The sequence below is a fragment of the Cricetulus griseus genome, chromosome 2 (genome assembly GCF_003668045.3).
Source record: "Cricetulus griseus strain 17A/GY chromosome 2, alternate assembly CriGri-PICRH-1.0, whole genome shotgun sequence".
NCBI lineage: Eukaryota > Metazoa > Chordata > Mammalia > Rodentia > Cricetidae > Cricetulus > Cricetulus griseus.
The window spans coordinates 373,264,319-373,280,722 of NC_048595.1; the positions used below are offsets into that span (position 1 = coordinate 373,264,319).

The 16,404-nt window shown below is 45.1% G+C and overlaps 1 protein-coding gene across 1 annotated transcript; it reads right to left on the reverse strand.

Annotated features, from left to right (window-relative positions):
* Positions 1–1,920: 1,920 nt before the first annotated feature.
* Positions 1,921–3,375, reverse strand: Ccdc166 (coiled-coil domain containing 166). Its single transcript, XM_027404298.2, has 2 exons — positions 2,947–3,375; positions 1,921–2,859 (listed from the first exon to the last, which is right to left on the reverse strand). The coding sequence occupies exons 1-2, from the start codon at positions 3,373–3,375 to the stop codon at positions 1,921–1,923; spliced, it is 1,368 nt and encodes a 455-aa protein (XP_027260099.1).
* Positions 3,376–16,404: the final 13,029 nt, after the last annotated feature.

Below are 16,404 nucleotides of genomic sequence, written 5' to 3' on the forward strand. Positions count from 1 at the left end.
ACCTCTCCGAATTTACCACCCTGCAGTTCTGAAACCGCCCCGTTAGAGGGGTTTCCGCAGTGCCGGAGATGTTCACATGTTCCCGGGTTTCGGCACCATATGTCCCGCGCGCTGTATTTTCTCGCTGGCAAGAAATACACGCAGGACACTCGGATCCTTCTGCAGACAAGCTTTAATGCATCTTGAGAGTTGGAGAGAGCATAAGCTTACCAGAGCGGAGACTCTGAACCAAGAAACCCATCCCTAATAAAGGCTGGCAAGCAGCCGCCTGGGACGTGTTACCCTATGAATGGCTTCAGCTCCTCAGGCCAAATGAGCCACGGGATAGGCAGAGATCAAAGGAATGGAGATTACCCAGCGCCTGTGAAGTAATTTACATCTTGGTGTCTTCAGGCACCATTATTGTAATGGAGAATGCAGGAACCGGCTCCCTACAGGTCCTGGAACTTGACTGTTCAATCTTACAAGACTACATGTAGGGAGCTGGATTGATGACACCAAGATAAGCACTTGCTGCTCTTGCTGAGGACCCAGGTTTGGTTCCTAAAATCCACACCTGGGCTCACAACCATCCGTAACTCCAGTTCCTGGGATCAGCTACCCTCTTTGACCTCTGCAGGCACCAGGCATGCAAATATATATATAAAATATTTATTTAATGTATATGGTGCTTTGTATGCATGCACATGTGCACACCAAAAGAAGGCTTCAAATCCAAATGTGGGTGCTGGGAATTGAACTCAGGACCTATGGAAGAGCAGTCAGTACTTTTAATTGCTGAACCATCTCCCCAGCCCCTAAAAAAAAACTTTTAAAATACAGTTGTGTTGCTGGGAGGTGGTGGAGCACCCCTTTCACCTTTAATCCTAGCACTTGTGAAGCAGAGGCAGGAGGATCTCTGAGTTCAACCCAGCCTGATCTACATAAAGAGGCCCTGTTTCAAAACAAAACAAATAACAAAAAATGAACAAACAAATATAAAGGACAGGACAATGGATTGCAAGATGTGACCCAGAAAACGGGCATAGCTGGCTACGGACACTACTGGGACAAGTGACAAAATTTGATTGGCTAGTATGATTTTGTTGATAGTATTTTCTTCAACGTGAATTTTCTAATTTTGATTGTGTCTTGAAGAAATATTGGACAGGGCTGGGGATGTAACTCGGGTTTGTTTATCATGCAGATGGCCCTGGCTCAATCCCTGCACTAGAAGAAACAGATCAAAGTTCTATCCAATAAACACAAAGGGATGTGTTTAAAATTAAGAGGCATAACTAAAACTGGGCGGTGGTTGCACACACCTTTACTTCCAGCACTCGGGAGGCAGAGGTAGGGGGATCTCTGTGAGTTCGAGGGCAACCTGGTCTAAAAAGAGGCACAACTCTCTCCAGCAGGATCCCAGATGACTCAAAGAACCAAACATAGCATGCATCCCTGTTCATATAGATGTGTGGCAATGGAAGTTCCCAGATAATTCTCACGGTCTTCCCTAAATTGGGAAATATATATTTTAAATGATTAGGGAAGCCTCAGTAGTCTCTCTGTGGTGATGAGGACATAATCTGTTCTCTTTTGCAGAAATCCCCTTGAAATTACACTACCAAACTTACCCTGAGCACAGCCCAAGCCTGCCTTGCTGGATCCCTATGCAGGTTGGCTGTTGGTGGAAGGACATTGAATTCCAGCAGACAAGGAGACATCAAGCTCCCTTGTAGCTCGAATTGCAGGCCTCTGCACACCTGAAATACATGGGCAGTGAACCAGACAGGTGCCAGAGCATGGTGGGGTTTATTTTACACTTTTATCAACATCTTTATGTACCAAGAAAGCTTGTGTGTTTCTCCCACCTCATGGTCCTATGGGCATCCCCCCCACCCCCACCCAACCCCCACCCACCCCATCCCCCACGTTGTGGGTTCAGGCTTGCCCCAAGACAACTTCTGTGGCATCGTCAGTGCTTGCTGTCTCCTCCTCCAATTGTGGACTGAGAGGGACCCGATCCTGTGACACAACAGAGAGATGCTTGGTGCTAGACTTTGCAGAGGTGTCAGTCTCTTGAGAGAACTCACGCAAGTTGGTCTGTGTAGAGATCCGAGAGTCTTCGCGTGACCGCGGCAGCAAGTCAGAAGTATTGGTCGATAAAGCCAGGGACGTAACCCTGGAGTTCATTCGTGACTGGGCCAGGGACGACATCCGCGAGCTCCGGTGAGAGATACTCAGAGATGGGCCTCGGGATCCCGGAGTCAGGGAAGAAATCACAGACCCAGCCTTTAGAGACTCCTGGGGCGTTACAGAAGATGTCTCAGAGATTCGGTGTGACTGGGCCACCGACGAGGCCCTGGGGGTGGCGCGTGATTGGGCCATAACCTGGGCACCTAAAGTTGTATAGGATGATTCCAACAGGGTGGCAAGTGGCCCAGTGTACAAGTTGGGCTCTTGGGTTTGGGACAACTGCCAGAGTGGTGGCCCCCCGGGGCCCCTGTGCAGCCAGCCGTGTATGCGGTCCAGGTTCCGCACGTCCTCGTGCTCCCTGCGCAGCTGATCTCGCTGCTCTAGCAGCTGTTGTCTCATGTCCTGCAGGACGCGGGCCCGGTGGAGAAGCCTCAGGAGTTCATATCGGAGACGCCCATTGTCCGACTTGATGGCCTGTGTGTGACTAATGAGGGCACGCGCCGCTTCCCGCTCCGAGCGGCGCGTCAGGGACTGCACGTACAGGCGTGCCTCCCGCTCAAAAGCAGCCTTGTCATCCAGGAAGCGTCGCTTCACCCGATGGAGGAGCTGCGTGTGTTCCACGCGCATGTGCAGGAGCTCGCGCTCCAGGGTCCGGATTCGCGCCATCTGCTCTAGCTGCAGTTCCTGCAGCGGGAGCGCGGATCAGCGCACGGGTGGGAGCGCGCCCATCCCTCTCGACCCCGCCCGGTCCCCGGAGGCGCGCTCACTGGCCTTGTAGGGTTGCAGCTCCTGAACCTGCTGTGTCATGTTTTCCGCGCGCCTCTTCATTTCCATCAGCTGTGCACGCACCCCATCCTCGCGCCCGTGATAAAGTGATGCCAGCTCGGCTCGTTGCCACCGGATATGTGCCAGGTCCACGCGGTTCTGGTCCTCTAGACGCACGATGGTGTTGGCACAGCGCTGCGCGTGCGTGCTCACATAACTGGCGTAAAGCCGGTTTTCTTCGCGTAAGCGCAGCGCCTCGCGGTCCAGGAACGCATTGTCCTGCAGCACCTGGTCCACCCACTGCTCACAGGCCACCAGATTGTCCGAGAGCAATGAGTACTCGCGCAGCAGATACTGCGCGCGCTCGGTGAGCTGGACCTCCGCATTGTCGCCCACCTGTTTGCGCCCGACCCCGCGCCTCTTCTTGGGAGCCATGGCTTGATGTGGGGCCAACTGGACTCATGAGAACATCGTGCCCCACCCCTCCCTCAGCTCAGCTACGGCCTTCTTTACCCCGAAAGTTCTGGACAACTACACCCTAGGTTCAAGGATGTGTCTTCGATTTATAAGGTTCAGAGCAGGCAGGATTAGAGATCAGAAAGCATCGTGGCCAACCTGTATCTGAAGTTTCCCTCCGGGCCGCGACTGTAGCATCCTGGCGCGTGTGTCTAGGAATGTTGATGTTGATATCTAGCCTGAGCAATCTCTATGGAGACAGAACTTAGTCGCTGTCAGTCCCCGTCCCCCCCCCCCCCGCCCATTCCGTTGCTCTGGCAACGGCTTGATTTTAATATTTCATTCCCTGTTGTTCCTTATAACCTTGCATGAGTCTGCAGGGGTATAGTCAGGCAAACAAAATGTACAGCTTCAAAACACTGAACTAATTTCCAAGTCTCCGCCCTCTACTCACTAGGGTCTTAGTGCTCTTGCTGTCACTCCACCAGGGGTTCTTCAGGTCCCACAGTATAAGAGGACTTCTTTCCCATTCTCTCTCCATCCAGCTTCGAGAGAACCCTTTCCTATCTGTGCTTGTGAAGTCTACATGCTCTCAGAATGCAGGCGCCACTACACAACATTTTTAAGAGGACTCTGGTAGATGAGGCCTTGGTGGAATGGGACTTCTGGGGGGCATTAAGACCTTTCGTATACAATGCATGAAAACAGTGATCCTCACTTCATAATTCTAGTGCTAGGGATGCAGTAACAAAAGTGAAATTTTATCTTACAACCCTGCAAAATCTGCATATATATATATATATATATATATATATATATATATATATAGCAAAAATGACTGGCCTGCATATTTGGCTCAAAACAGTGCTTTTTATATTCCTAATGAAAGGAAAAGTATTGGCTCGGGACCCCCAAGGCCAAGTTCTCAGCACAAAGATTTATTTGCCCAAGAGGGAAACTCCCCAAAGTTAGGGTTGGGGCAGGGTTTTGTTTTTGTCTTTCCAGGAGAATGAAGGCATCCAGCTAAGGAATCTGAAGACCATTGGACAAATGAGACATCTGAAGGAAAAGAATCATCCAGAGAAAACGTTCCAAGAAAAAGAGTGAATTGGCTTATTGGTATAGCTAGCCCATTTCCAACAGCATAAAAATTTCATAAGTCAGTCGACTACTTCCCAGAGAGATGCCCAGGCAGCTCGAGAATTCATCCTGAAGATGTTCGTGGACCTGAACCCTGACAGTGACAAAATTATCTACTCCCACTTCACATGCGCAACAGATACTGAGAACATCCGCTTTGTCTTTGCTGCCGTCAAGGACACCATCCTGCAGCTGAACCTGAAGGAGTACAATCTTGTCTAACTGTGCCTCCCAGAAACCATTCTTCCCTTCCCTGTGGGCTGTTGAAGATAACCAAGAAGGACTGTATTTCTGTGGAAAAGAATTTGCATAATACTAATTTATTGCAGTTCTGGACTCTGTGAGCATATCCACAGAGCTGTGATAAATACTATGATTTTATCTAAACTATTCAGGGGAAACAGAATGCTGAAGTACAGTCCCAACACCTCTCTCTCTCTCTCTCTCTCTCTCTCTCTCTCTCTCTCTCTCTCTCTCTCTCCATTCCTTTCCTTCTCTCTCATCCCATTTTCTAGACCAAAACACAGCTGATTTTTCTTCTTCCTGCTGATTTTTTTCCTCTCATATTACAATGGCCTTTACCCTAGTTCCATTCTTGGTCAAGTTTCTTTCTTGAGTGATGCAGTCAGGACAGTGTCATTTGATTGAAGTCGTCTTACATCAGCTTCATTTAACAGTTCTTCTGCTGAAGGAATGTATGTATTACTACTATGGTTTTAAATGTATCTCTGGATGCACATCACATCTAGTATTTCGTTTTCAATACATGCATACATATATATGTAATATATATGAATATATATATGTAATATATATGAATATATACAAATATATACAAATACATACATATATATATATGTATATATATATATATTTGTAAGTCTTCACAAGTGTTTGTTTATGCTGTTCTGTACAGACATTTAATGCAAATGGTCTTTTTGTAGCCCCAGTTCAATTAAAAATTAAAGCTGGCTTTGGAGTTGGAGTGTGGCTCTCTCATCTAAACGCAAGCATGCTTGTCAAAGAAAAATCCAAAATCTCTGTCTTATGTTACCTGGTATGGTACAAGTTGTTATTGGTAATGGTCAGGAAAAACAGCTGAACAAAGAGACTAGATTCCAGGATCTCGTTCTGAAAAGAAAAAGAGGGGTTATAGAAATGATAGGATAAAAGGGAAGATTATTGAATCTACTTTTAAATAAAAAAGTAGCTAGTAGTCTTCAATATTTTTTATGGTATGGGTTTTTGTATACTAATACAAATTTGAGGTTATTTTTGTTATATTTCATATATGTTTCTACTCTTAGGTTTTTGTATATTTTTATAAATTTAAGGTTATTTTTGTTTGAACATATTGTACATACATTTCTACTCTTGTTTAAGGTATTGTACCTATGCAACTCATTTAACAATGTGATGTAAATTTCTAGTCCTTGAAAGTTATTAATACAAATATTTAAGATATTAAGGAAAGGCATGTTAGTAGTTAGTCACCTATTACAATTAAACTTGTCATGTTAGGTGTTGCGTCCACCCTTGACCAGCAAGAATGACGCAACACCGAGGAATCTTCTTCACACAGTTTATTCGGGAAACTTGATTTACAGTGAATGGCGGCCCCGGGTAGAGGAAGATGGGGCCTGATATAGTCAACATCTACCAATCACCTAACCCTACGTGGTGCGCCAGGATAGGTTGTCTCCAAGCAGAAATAAGAGGATACATAGCCTTTACCAAATTAGAAGTTGTTTACCACAGAGAGCAATCGCCATCGGGCTGGCGGAAGGCAGAAACCGGCACCATCTTTTGGGTGCGGTACTTTGCAGCTCCCAACAGTTCCTCCTTTTTGTTTTGATATTATAGGAGTAGCAGTATCTATCTGTTGTCAGATTTCAGTCATCTCTGTCTTAGGTTCAACCCCAGTGTCCCTATCTTACCCGTCAAGGAGTCACTGTGTCGCCCTCACAGGCTCATGTCTTAGGTTGAAGGGAACACATGTATGCTTATTCGCTCAGCAAAAGGTAGGTGCCCGCATTGAGCATGACTGATTCAGATACACATCACTCACTCAGCAAGGGCGAGACAGACACCTATTTGTCTGTCAGCATGGATAACCATGCTTGAGGGGATTGTCCTGCTTCCACAGAAGCAAAGGCCTGTACCAACATGGCAGCTTGGGATTTTTGCGACTTCTTGATCCTGCATAGTCACCACAGGCAAACAAAAATGGCTAATAACACCATGGAAAGCATAACCCCCACCCCAGCCCATTCCTGAACTAAACTAAAGGCTTGCTTAATAGTAGTTAAGAGGGTATTAACAGTGGGCAGGCTCAGGCGTGTAACATTCATGGCAACAATCTGTTGTGTTAAGGTATCTGTCAGGTTCTCGAACTGTTGACTCCAATTTCCCTGAAGGTAGGCACTCAGCTGCCAACTCAAGTTGCTGTTCTCCATGAAATTGTTGGCTATCCTGGAGGTGATACATAAAGAAGAAAAGGAATGAATGCATCCTATGGAAGTTAAGGTTACTAAATCATCCACCTGTTCCTGCAACAGGTCCACTCTTTGATTCACAGTTAGAATGCCAGCTTTTAAGTGGCCATCAATAGATCTTAAGGTAGTTAATGTTGTGGCTGTTTTTTCCACATTGACTGTCTCAGCTGATTGGACCTGAGCAGCCATGGCAACGGCAGTAGTCATAGCCGCTGCTGCAGAAAGGGTTATGGCAGTAACCAATGCTGCAGTTATGCCAAAATCCCGTTTGGCTCTGATGATTTCCATAATGGGAAATGTTCCTGTGTCCAACTTAACCGGAATAGGAACATACATAGGAATCCTCATTACAACTGCTGTATTAGCAGAACCATTCCGACATTGACTAGCAATGCAGGAGATGTCAGTCGAATTGCACGAGATCACTTCTTTGGTAGCATTAGTAGTGTTAGAGAGCAGAAAGAAAAAGGGGCTAGCTGGAACAGTGAGATTATCCAAAGTTTTATGTATTGATAGATTCTTAAGAGAAGGTCTCTTCTTATCCCTTGTACCAGAAACATTAAGAAGTCTTATGCAGAGATTCTGGAGAACCGCAAAAGGTTCAAGAGAAGTAAATGCTCCACACTCATTGGAGAGTACCCATTGAAACCATGGCCAGGTATTTTTACTGCCTGTTCTTTGGGAACCTCCCTGAGTTAGATTATACTGGTACCTGCCAAGAGGGGGAGTAAATTCAAAACCCGGAGCTATCTGTTTAAGTTTGTGGTCCGGACTCTGACAGGGCGTCCAATCAGGAGGATAGCCTCGATTGGGTGCACAATAAGGCAAGACTTGTCGAGCAGTGGAGTTCTCTTGACTAAAGCGTGAATTTGAGGGTCAGAGCCCCTCCATCAGCATCAGAAATGTAGTGATATTTACATCCTTGGTCCCATTTGTATCAGTGCCGGAGCCAGAACTAGCGCCTGTACTAATCTGGGTCAGGACTTCAGTGAGCATACCGCTCGAGATCTGGTTATGAGTAAGGGGGTCAAGCCAATTGCTAACAGAACCATTTTTCAACCAAATGCATGGGTTAGAATTATTATTAAGGGAGAAGCATAATGCTCCATGGAGAGAAATATTAGTGGCTGAATACTGGGCAGTGTCAGGGACTAAATTTACACAAGGCAAGCCCAATTCACAACTAGTAGAAAAGGAAACAGGCAAAACTTTAGATGTGCTATGAACAGGCAAGGGAATTGGCCACGCTTTCGCTATGGCCCACAGGATTTGTTCTCTGGCCTGGATCAGCCACGGTGTTGTCAAGGTCAGCAGCAGGATCAATATCAGAGGCTTCATCTTGTTTGTTGCACCACCTCGTTAGTCTCTCTGGAATCCACACCGGGTCTTGCTGATCCTGGGGAAAAACACAAACAGAATCTCTTGCCCATGCTAACACCAGGTCCGGTCCATGCCATAGACCCATAAGGATATCTTTCCATCTTACGTAGCCCTTCTGAGCAGGTGCCTGAGACTGGTGCCTATCGGCAGCAGAAAGGCCTTGAGAATCCAAATTTAAAAAATTCAGAGTAAAGAGAGCCAAGGATAGTTGTTCCTTTGGTGTTCTACCATGGCCTATTCCCCCTTTTTGTTTTAATAAACATTCTTTCAATGTGCAATGAGCTCTTTCAACTATTCCTTGTCCTTGGGGATTATAAGGTAGGCCATGGTTTAATTGGACTTCCATCTGTTTACAGAAGGAGGTAAAAGAATGAGCTGTATAAGCAGGGCCATTGTCAGTCTTTAATTGCTGAGGTTTTCCCCAGGCAGCCCACGCCTCAAGGCAATGTCCAATGACATTGTGAGCCTTTTCCCCACTCATAGGGGTGGCATGGATGATGCCTGAACAGGTATCTACAGACACGTGGATATATTTAAGAGTTCCAAATCCTGAAAAATGAGTTACATCCATTTGTCAAATCTTCAGGGGCAACAATCCTCTGGGGTTGACCCCCACACTAGGGGGGGTGCAAAAAAGTTATACACCGTTGACAATTCAATACTATCTGTCTAGCCTCCGCTCGAGATAGCTGAAACCTTTGCTGCAATGTTTTTGCAGATACATGGAATTGTTTGTGAAATTGCTGCGCCCGCTCCACAGGGGAAGCAAAAAAATACATATTCCCCTCTAGTACAGTGATCTACGATCTCATTGCCTTTTGATAGAGGTCTGGGCAAGTTGGTATGAGCCCTAATATGTTGTATAAAAAATTTCTGATCGCGATGCCAGATCAACTTTTGCAACTCCTGTAAGAGTTTGCAAACTGTACTATTAGGTTTGATAGGTCCTGCAACCTCCAGGGCCCTGACAGCATTCACAACATATGCCAAATCAGAAATTAGATTAAAGGAGAATGGGCAATTTCTAAACACTTCAAGGACAATTTTACATCCAATAATCTGGGGGGAGCCAGGCTGATATTGAAATTGCACTGGATCCTGATGCTCTATCATATAGGCTCCACAGCCCGTCTTGGATCCATCAGTGAAAATGTTTGTGGCTCCAGAAATAGGAGCAGCTGCAGTCATTTTAGGAAAATTGACCGGATGTTCTTTAAAAAATGACATTAGAGGGTGTTTTGGATAATGATTATCTATTTCTCCTGAAAATCCACAGCGCAGAATGGCCCAATCATCCACAGTTCCACAAAGAATCTTAACTTGTTGAGCAGTATATGGGATTATGATCTTATTTGGTAGTCTCCCAAAATATTGAATGCATTGCTGTATCCCATTTTGAGCCAAGTCAGGAAATGCTGCAGGATAGTATTCAATAGTTTTTCCTGGGGAGGATTTAGAATAAATCCATAGTAATGGACCATCTTGCCACAGCAAAGCTGTAGGCTGGGAGAATGTTGGGAGCACACACAAAAGAATATCCATATTTTCTATTAGCTGTTTAAGGCTGGCATTTTGTAATTCTGTCTCCACTTTCTTTAAAGCTACTCTGGCTTCAGTGGTTAACTGCCTAGGTGAATCTAACGCTGAATCACCATTGAGAATATTATACAATGGCTTCAACTCATAATTAGGTAATTTTAAATAACATCTTATCCAATTTATATCTCCCAACAACTTTTGAAAATCATTAAGAGTTTTTAAATTATCTTTTCTAATCTCTATCTTTTGTGGAATAACTGTATGAGGGAGAATCTTAGCCCCTAGATAGTTAACAACAGTGTCCTTTTGTACCTTTTCTGAAGCTACGACTAAATTATGCATCTCAAGCAATTTTACCAATTTTATATATGCCTTATTGAGCGTTTTATCATCTTTGGCAGCCAATAAAATATCATCCATATAACGAACACATCTAATCTTTGGAAAGTCCACTCTCAAAGGAGCAATAGCTTCTGCAACAAACAACTGACACATAGTAGGACTATTGGCCATCCCCTGTGGCAACACTATCCATTCATATCTTAGATCAGGTTGTTGATGATTACAAGAGGGCAGCATAAATGCAAAACGCCCTGAGTCCTTGGCACACAAAGGTATGGAAAAGAAACAGTCCTTAATATCTATAGAGATGATAGGCCATGATGCAGGTAAAGAAGTTAAAAGTGGAAGACCACGTTGCATAGGGCCCATAATTTGCATCTGCTGATTAATAGCTCTAAGATTGTGAAGCAATCTCCATTTACCAGATTTTTTCTTAATGACAAAAATAGGAGTATTCCATGGAGATACAGAGGATTTTATATGCCCCAGATCCAGCTGCTCCTGCACTAGAGTCCTAGCAGCCTTCAGTTTCTCAGAGGAAAGTGCCCACTGAGGAACCCATACCGGCTCCTCTGTTTTCCAGGTAATAGGAATACCTCCCCCAGTGGCCCCTAGGAAAAACCCAGACCTTGATTCTTTGGTCTTGGTTGTGGAATAATAGGACTAGTTCGACCCTGCAGATGTTTTCCGAGGCCTCAACCTGGGACATATCCCATTCGTTTCATGATATCTTGAGATGTTTCTGAGTATTCATTTGTGAGTTTAAAACCCATATCCTTTAACAAATCTCTTCCCCATAGTGAAATTGGTAAGTCTAACACATAAGGCTGCATGGTCCCTGAATGCCCTTCCTGATCTTTCCAAGGCAATTGTCTAGCACTCATATCAGGAGCCGTAGCATATCCCAAATCTTGTAAAGTTTGAGAAGAGACCTTTATAGGCCAGCCAGAGGGCCAATCTTTGGTGGCTATGATGCTCTTATCAGCTCCAGAATCTAGTAAGCCTAGGATTTTCTTACCATTCACTATTAACTCAAGGGTCGGACGTTGATCGAGGTCTAAAGCTAGGAAAGTTAAGTTCGATCCAGTGGAACCAAAGCTTCCCTCTCCTCTCTCTCTGGTTTGAGCTGGAAACTTATCATGTTAACTTGGCAAAAGCAGTAGCTGTGCTATCCTGACTCCAGGAGAAATGGCTGTAATCCCTCTAGGAGATTCTACCATGATCTTTGCTACACGCATATAATCAGGATCTATAACTCCAGGATGTACTCGTAGACCTTTCAAGGCTGCAGATGATCTTCCTATAAGCAGGCCTACTGTTCCAGACTCAAGGGGTCCCTTAAAATCAGTGTCAACGAGCTGGACCCCCATTCTGGGAGTTAATACAAGTCTGGTGGTGGAGCATAAGTCCAGCCCCTCGGAGCCTGTAGTGGCTCTCCTTGGTCTCTCGGATGTCGAAGAGAGGGCCAGGTTTCGGGACTGTGCTCCTGGTTCTGATCCTCCATGGCCCCATATATTTGTGGGCCCTGGGGTCGTAGGCCCCATCGTCTGTTTTTTGGATGAGCTCCTCCATACCCCTGAACAAGAGGCTGTCCACTGATGTTTTTTACTGATCTACAATCCTTAGCCCAATGATTTCCTTTCCTACATCTAGGGCATAAGCCAGGTTGCTTAGGGCACAGGGTAGAGTTATTGACTGTAGTATTTCCTCCTTCTGGGCATTGCTTTCTCAAATGCCCTTGCTTGCCACATTTAAAGCAAGCGCCTGAACTTCTGCCTTTCTTAGTTAATTGCATCACAGCAGCTGCTAGGCCAGCATTGGTCAGCGGACACCCTAACTCCCTACAGACCTTCATCCAGACTTCAAGGCCTTTACCTTTATATGGAGTTATTGCAGCCCTACACTCCTTTGTACATTGTTCATAAATCAGCTGTTTGATCAAAGGCATAGCAGCATCTGGATCCCCAAACACTCGTCCTGCAGCTTCTACCATTCTTGCCACAAAGTCTGAAAAGGGTTCCATAGGACCTTGTAATATCTTTGTAAGATTTCCACTGACCTCACCTTTGTTGGGCAGAGACCTCCAAGCCCTAATGGCTATTTGGTTAATCTGATCATACACTTGAGGAGGATATCCTGTTTGTTGCTGTGCAAAACGTCCTTGACCAAGAAACATGTCCACATCCCAGGCTGGATTACCAGCCGCGAGGTTAGCCACACCTTGATCATTGGCAAATTCAATTTGGAAAGCTCTCCAATCCAAATATTGTCCTGGCAATAAACAAGCTCTTACCAAATTCATCCAATCACTAGGTGTCATATAGATGTGATTGAGTGCTTCTACCTGAGCAATTGTAAAAGCTGCCGTCACCCCATAGGTGCGTACCGACTCTGCCAGAGCTTTGACTATTTTAAAGTCAATCGGCTCATGATATCTCTGTTGGTTACCATCTGTAAAAACTGGATAAACCAGTGGTCAAGCAATCCGGAACTCAGTGCGAACAGTGCACCACACTTCCGGACAGAAGGTGGAGCAACCAGGAACTCCTACTTCCTCTTGTGAGCAGTAGGGTGGAGTAGCAGTAGGGCGGAGCCCTTGCTTTACAGCCGCCATTTTAGGGCGCTGTTTTTCTGGTACTTTTAAGGAATGTTTTTCCATGAGCTCAATAATCTCTCCCTCCTCATCCTCCGTGAGGTCCTCATCCTCACATATATCCTGCTCTGATTCTGAATCCTCTCCTGGTTCTTTTAATTCCTTCCTCAACTCTCCTAGAGAAGGATAGACTCGCTTCTTATTACCTTTCCATTTTTCCTTTCCTCTCTCACTTTCTGACTGTTCTGATCTTTCTTCTTGAAGCATTTCAAGGGCAGCTTGTCCATTCGCTATAGCTTTCTTATTTCCCTCTAAGTCCTCTAGACAGCTGTGTACCTGTCGCCATACCGGCCGAACACATGGCTTCAACGTTCCTTGTTCCCAGGCAAAATCCAGGTCTTTCCCTAACTTATCCCAACCGAGAAATTGCCTGAATCCATGAACCAGGGTGCAATGGCGTCGAATTCATTCAGGAACCTCTGCAACGTGGCTTTAGTTAACCTTAAATTTTTAGAATGAAGCAGCTCTTGAAGAGCCAGAAAAATTGGATGTGATTGTGATGATCCCATTGTGCTTTTGTTTTAGTTTGTGCACTCCGAAGGTGTGCAAGTCGGATAGCACCACCAAAAAACAAAAGCCCACACTGCAATGTTAAAGAGCAGCCAAATTACCACTATAATAGCAGGGTCCATTCACTTTATTCTCACTCTGCAAGTTAAAGCAGGAGCGAGGTGTTTTACTTTCAGTTCGCTTTTGCCGAGAACAGCCTTGCTCCTCTCCAGAGACTTTATTGCCTCTTCGCCAAGGGCTTTTATTGCTCCTTACTGGAGACCTTATTGCCTCTTTCCTGAGGGCCTTATTGCTCCTTTTCTCTGATCTTTCATGTTTTTACCCTGATATCTGACTCCCAATTTGTTATTGAAATATTAATTAGATTTATTCTTTATTAATGACTGCTTAATACCCCTCATATTAGAAATGGATTTTTTTGTCCATTTTTTAGCAGTGCACTTTTTCCTGAGGCCCATCCATCACACAGCTTAGCACCTTCTTAGCTTTCTTACCTAGTAGGCCAGACATCTAGAGGACATAAGGGCTACACCAGGGATTTGATGTAGACAGCATCCTTACAGGATTCCATCTTGACTAGAAAACATGAGCTGTCTGCAAGCTTGCTGGTGGATGCTAGAGGTGGCAGTTCAATGGGGGCATGCTGAGTTAGCAGAGTGGTGGCAATAGTGCGCACAGCACTGGCTTGCCAAGGTGTTCTGATTCTGTTTCCTGTGCAGGGACTTAACCGTCACCATGTCAAGCTGTAGAGGACCCTGAATGAAGATAGCATAATAAATACCATCTTATGCCTTCTTTTACTATTTTAGGAACTAACACCCCAGTTAAGTTTCTGATTCTTTACATCTGATTATCTTCTTGTAAAGCCTCAGCTGCAGACTTATCTCCTTGCAACACATCCTGCCTGGCAGGACAATAGCCTCCCCCGACTCCTGATCCTGTCACCCTAATTAAGCCCTACTGATGTGTGTAATAAACGAGACTTGGTCAGGATACTGTCTTGTCTCCATCTCTCATGTCTCTTGCCCTTTCATTCTCACTTCCTCTCTGAGGGTCCGCATTGACTGACCCTGCGGGCCCAGGCATCAAGCAAAATGGCAACAGCCAAGATCACCAAGAAATCCCCTCAGCAACATGATGCCAAATGTGCTTCCAATGTTTGACCAGTCACAGATGGAGGAGGCATAAGAAACCTTTAACATGATCGACTAGAACCAGACTGGCTTCTTGGACAAGGAGGATTTGTCCTTGCCTCACTGGGGAAAGATCTAGCTGATGGGTATCTGGACACCATGATGAATGAGGCACCAGACGCCATCACTTTCACCATGTTCCTCACGATGTTTTGTGAGAGCTGATGGACACAATCCTGACGGTGTCATTGGGATGGTTGTTTTGATGAAGCAACTAGCCCAGAAAGACCACCTTAGGTTGGTGCTGACATCCTTGGGCGATCGTGTATAGTGGAGGAAGTGGTTGTACTGTACAGAGAAGCCCCTGTTGGGAAAAGGGGATTCTAGATTCACACACATTATTCAAGAGGGAGCAAAATATAAAGATGACTGGATTCCAGTTAGACAAACAGACCAACATTCTTTCCGTCACTTGGGGTATTTCTGAGATTTTTGTCCTTAGCACTACATCTTTTTTACTTTCCTTGTTTTTTTTTTTATTTATTCTTAGCCATTTGGGGGTACATGTAGCTTTATAATCAGACCAGAAACAGGACTTTCTGTCATTTTCAACAGTTTAGCTTACAGGCACTCTTGTCTCTCTCAGATAACAGCAGCCACACAGAGCCATTTTTTCCCTAGAAGAAGTTCTTCACTCAACTTATCCCCCTGAATGATAAATTTTTTTAAAACATGAGTGTGCCTTTAGAACCTGGCAAAGCACCACTTGAGGCAGTGTACCTGTTTCTCCTCCTGTAAGAAACCTCAGCCTGTGGGACTGCTCTGATAGACAGCTTGTATCTGTACTGGTTGTGTGCAGTCCAAGTACCAACTTCTGTCTTCGTTAGAGTTTCTGTTGCTGTGAAGAGACACCATGACCACAGCAACTCTTTTTTTTTTTTAATTGTTGGAAATTCTGTCCTATTCCCAAGTCAAAATTTATCTAATGATTTTTTTAAGATTTTATTTATTTATTATGTATACAACATTCTGCTTCCATGTATATCTGCACACCAGATCTCATAACAGATGGTTGTGAGCCACCATGTGGTTGCCGGGAGCCACATGGTGGCTCATAACCATCTGTTATGAGATGGTTGTGCTCACAACCATCTGTTATCCTTTGGAATAGGGCCTAGGCCCACCCCCTGTGTGTTTTGGCTCAGGGAGTATTCCTCTATATGGAATGGGTTCCCAAAGTCCACACCTATGCTAGGGATAAGTACTGGGCTTCTACAGGAGGTCCCATAGATTTCTGAGGTTTCCTCACAGAAACCCATGTTCCTGGGGTCTGGATCAGTCCCATGCTGGTATTCCAGCTATCAGACTGGGGAACAAGAGTTCCCGGATGTTCAGGTCAGCTGTTTCTGTGGGTTTCACCATCCTGGTCTGGACCTCTGTGCTCTTCACTGGTCCTTCTCTGCATCTGGGTTCCAGTTCAGATTGGTGATTAGTTATGGGTGTCTGCTTCTACTTCCACCAGCAGCTGGATGAAGGCATATAAGTCAGACATCAATCTCATAATCAGGGGAGGGCATTTAAGGTAGCCTCTCCTCCGTTGCTGAGATAGTTAGCTGGTTTCATCTTTGTAGATCTCCAGACATTTCCCTAGTGCCTGATTTCTCTGTAAACCAAAAATGTCTCCCTCTATTATGATATCTCCATTCTTGTTACTGTGTATTCTTCCCCTGACTCAAACTTTCTGCTCCCTCATGTCCTCCTCACCCCTCCTCTTCTCCCCTTCTCATTCTCCTAGCTCCCTCCCCCAAAATACTAT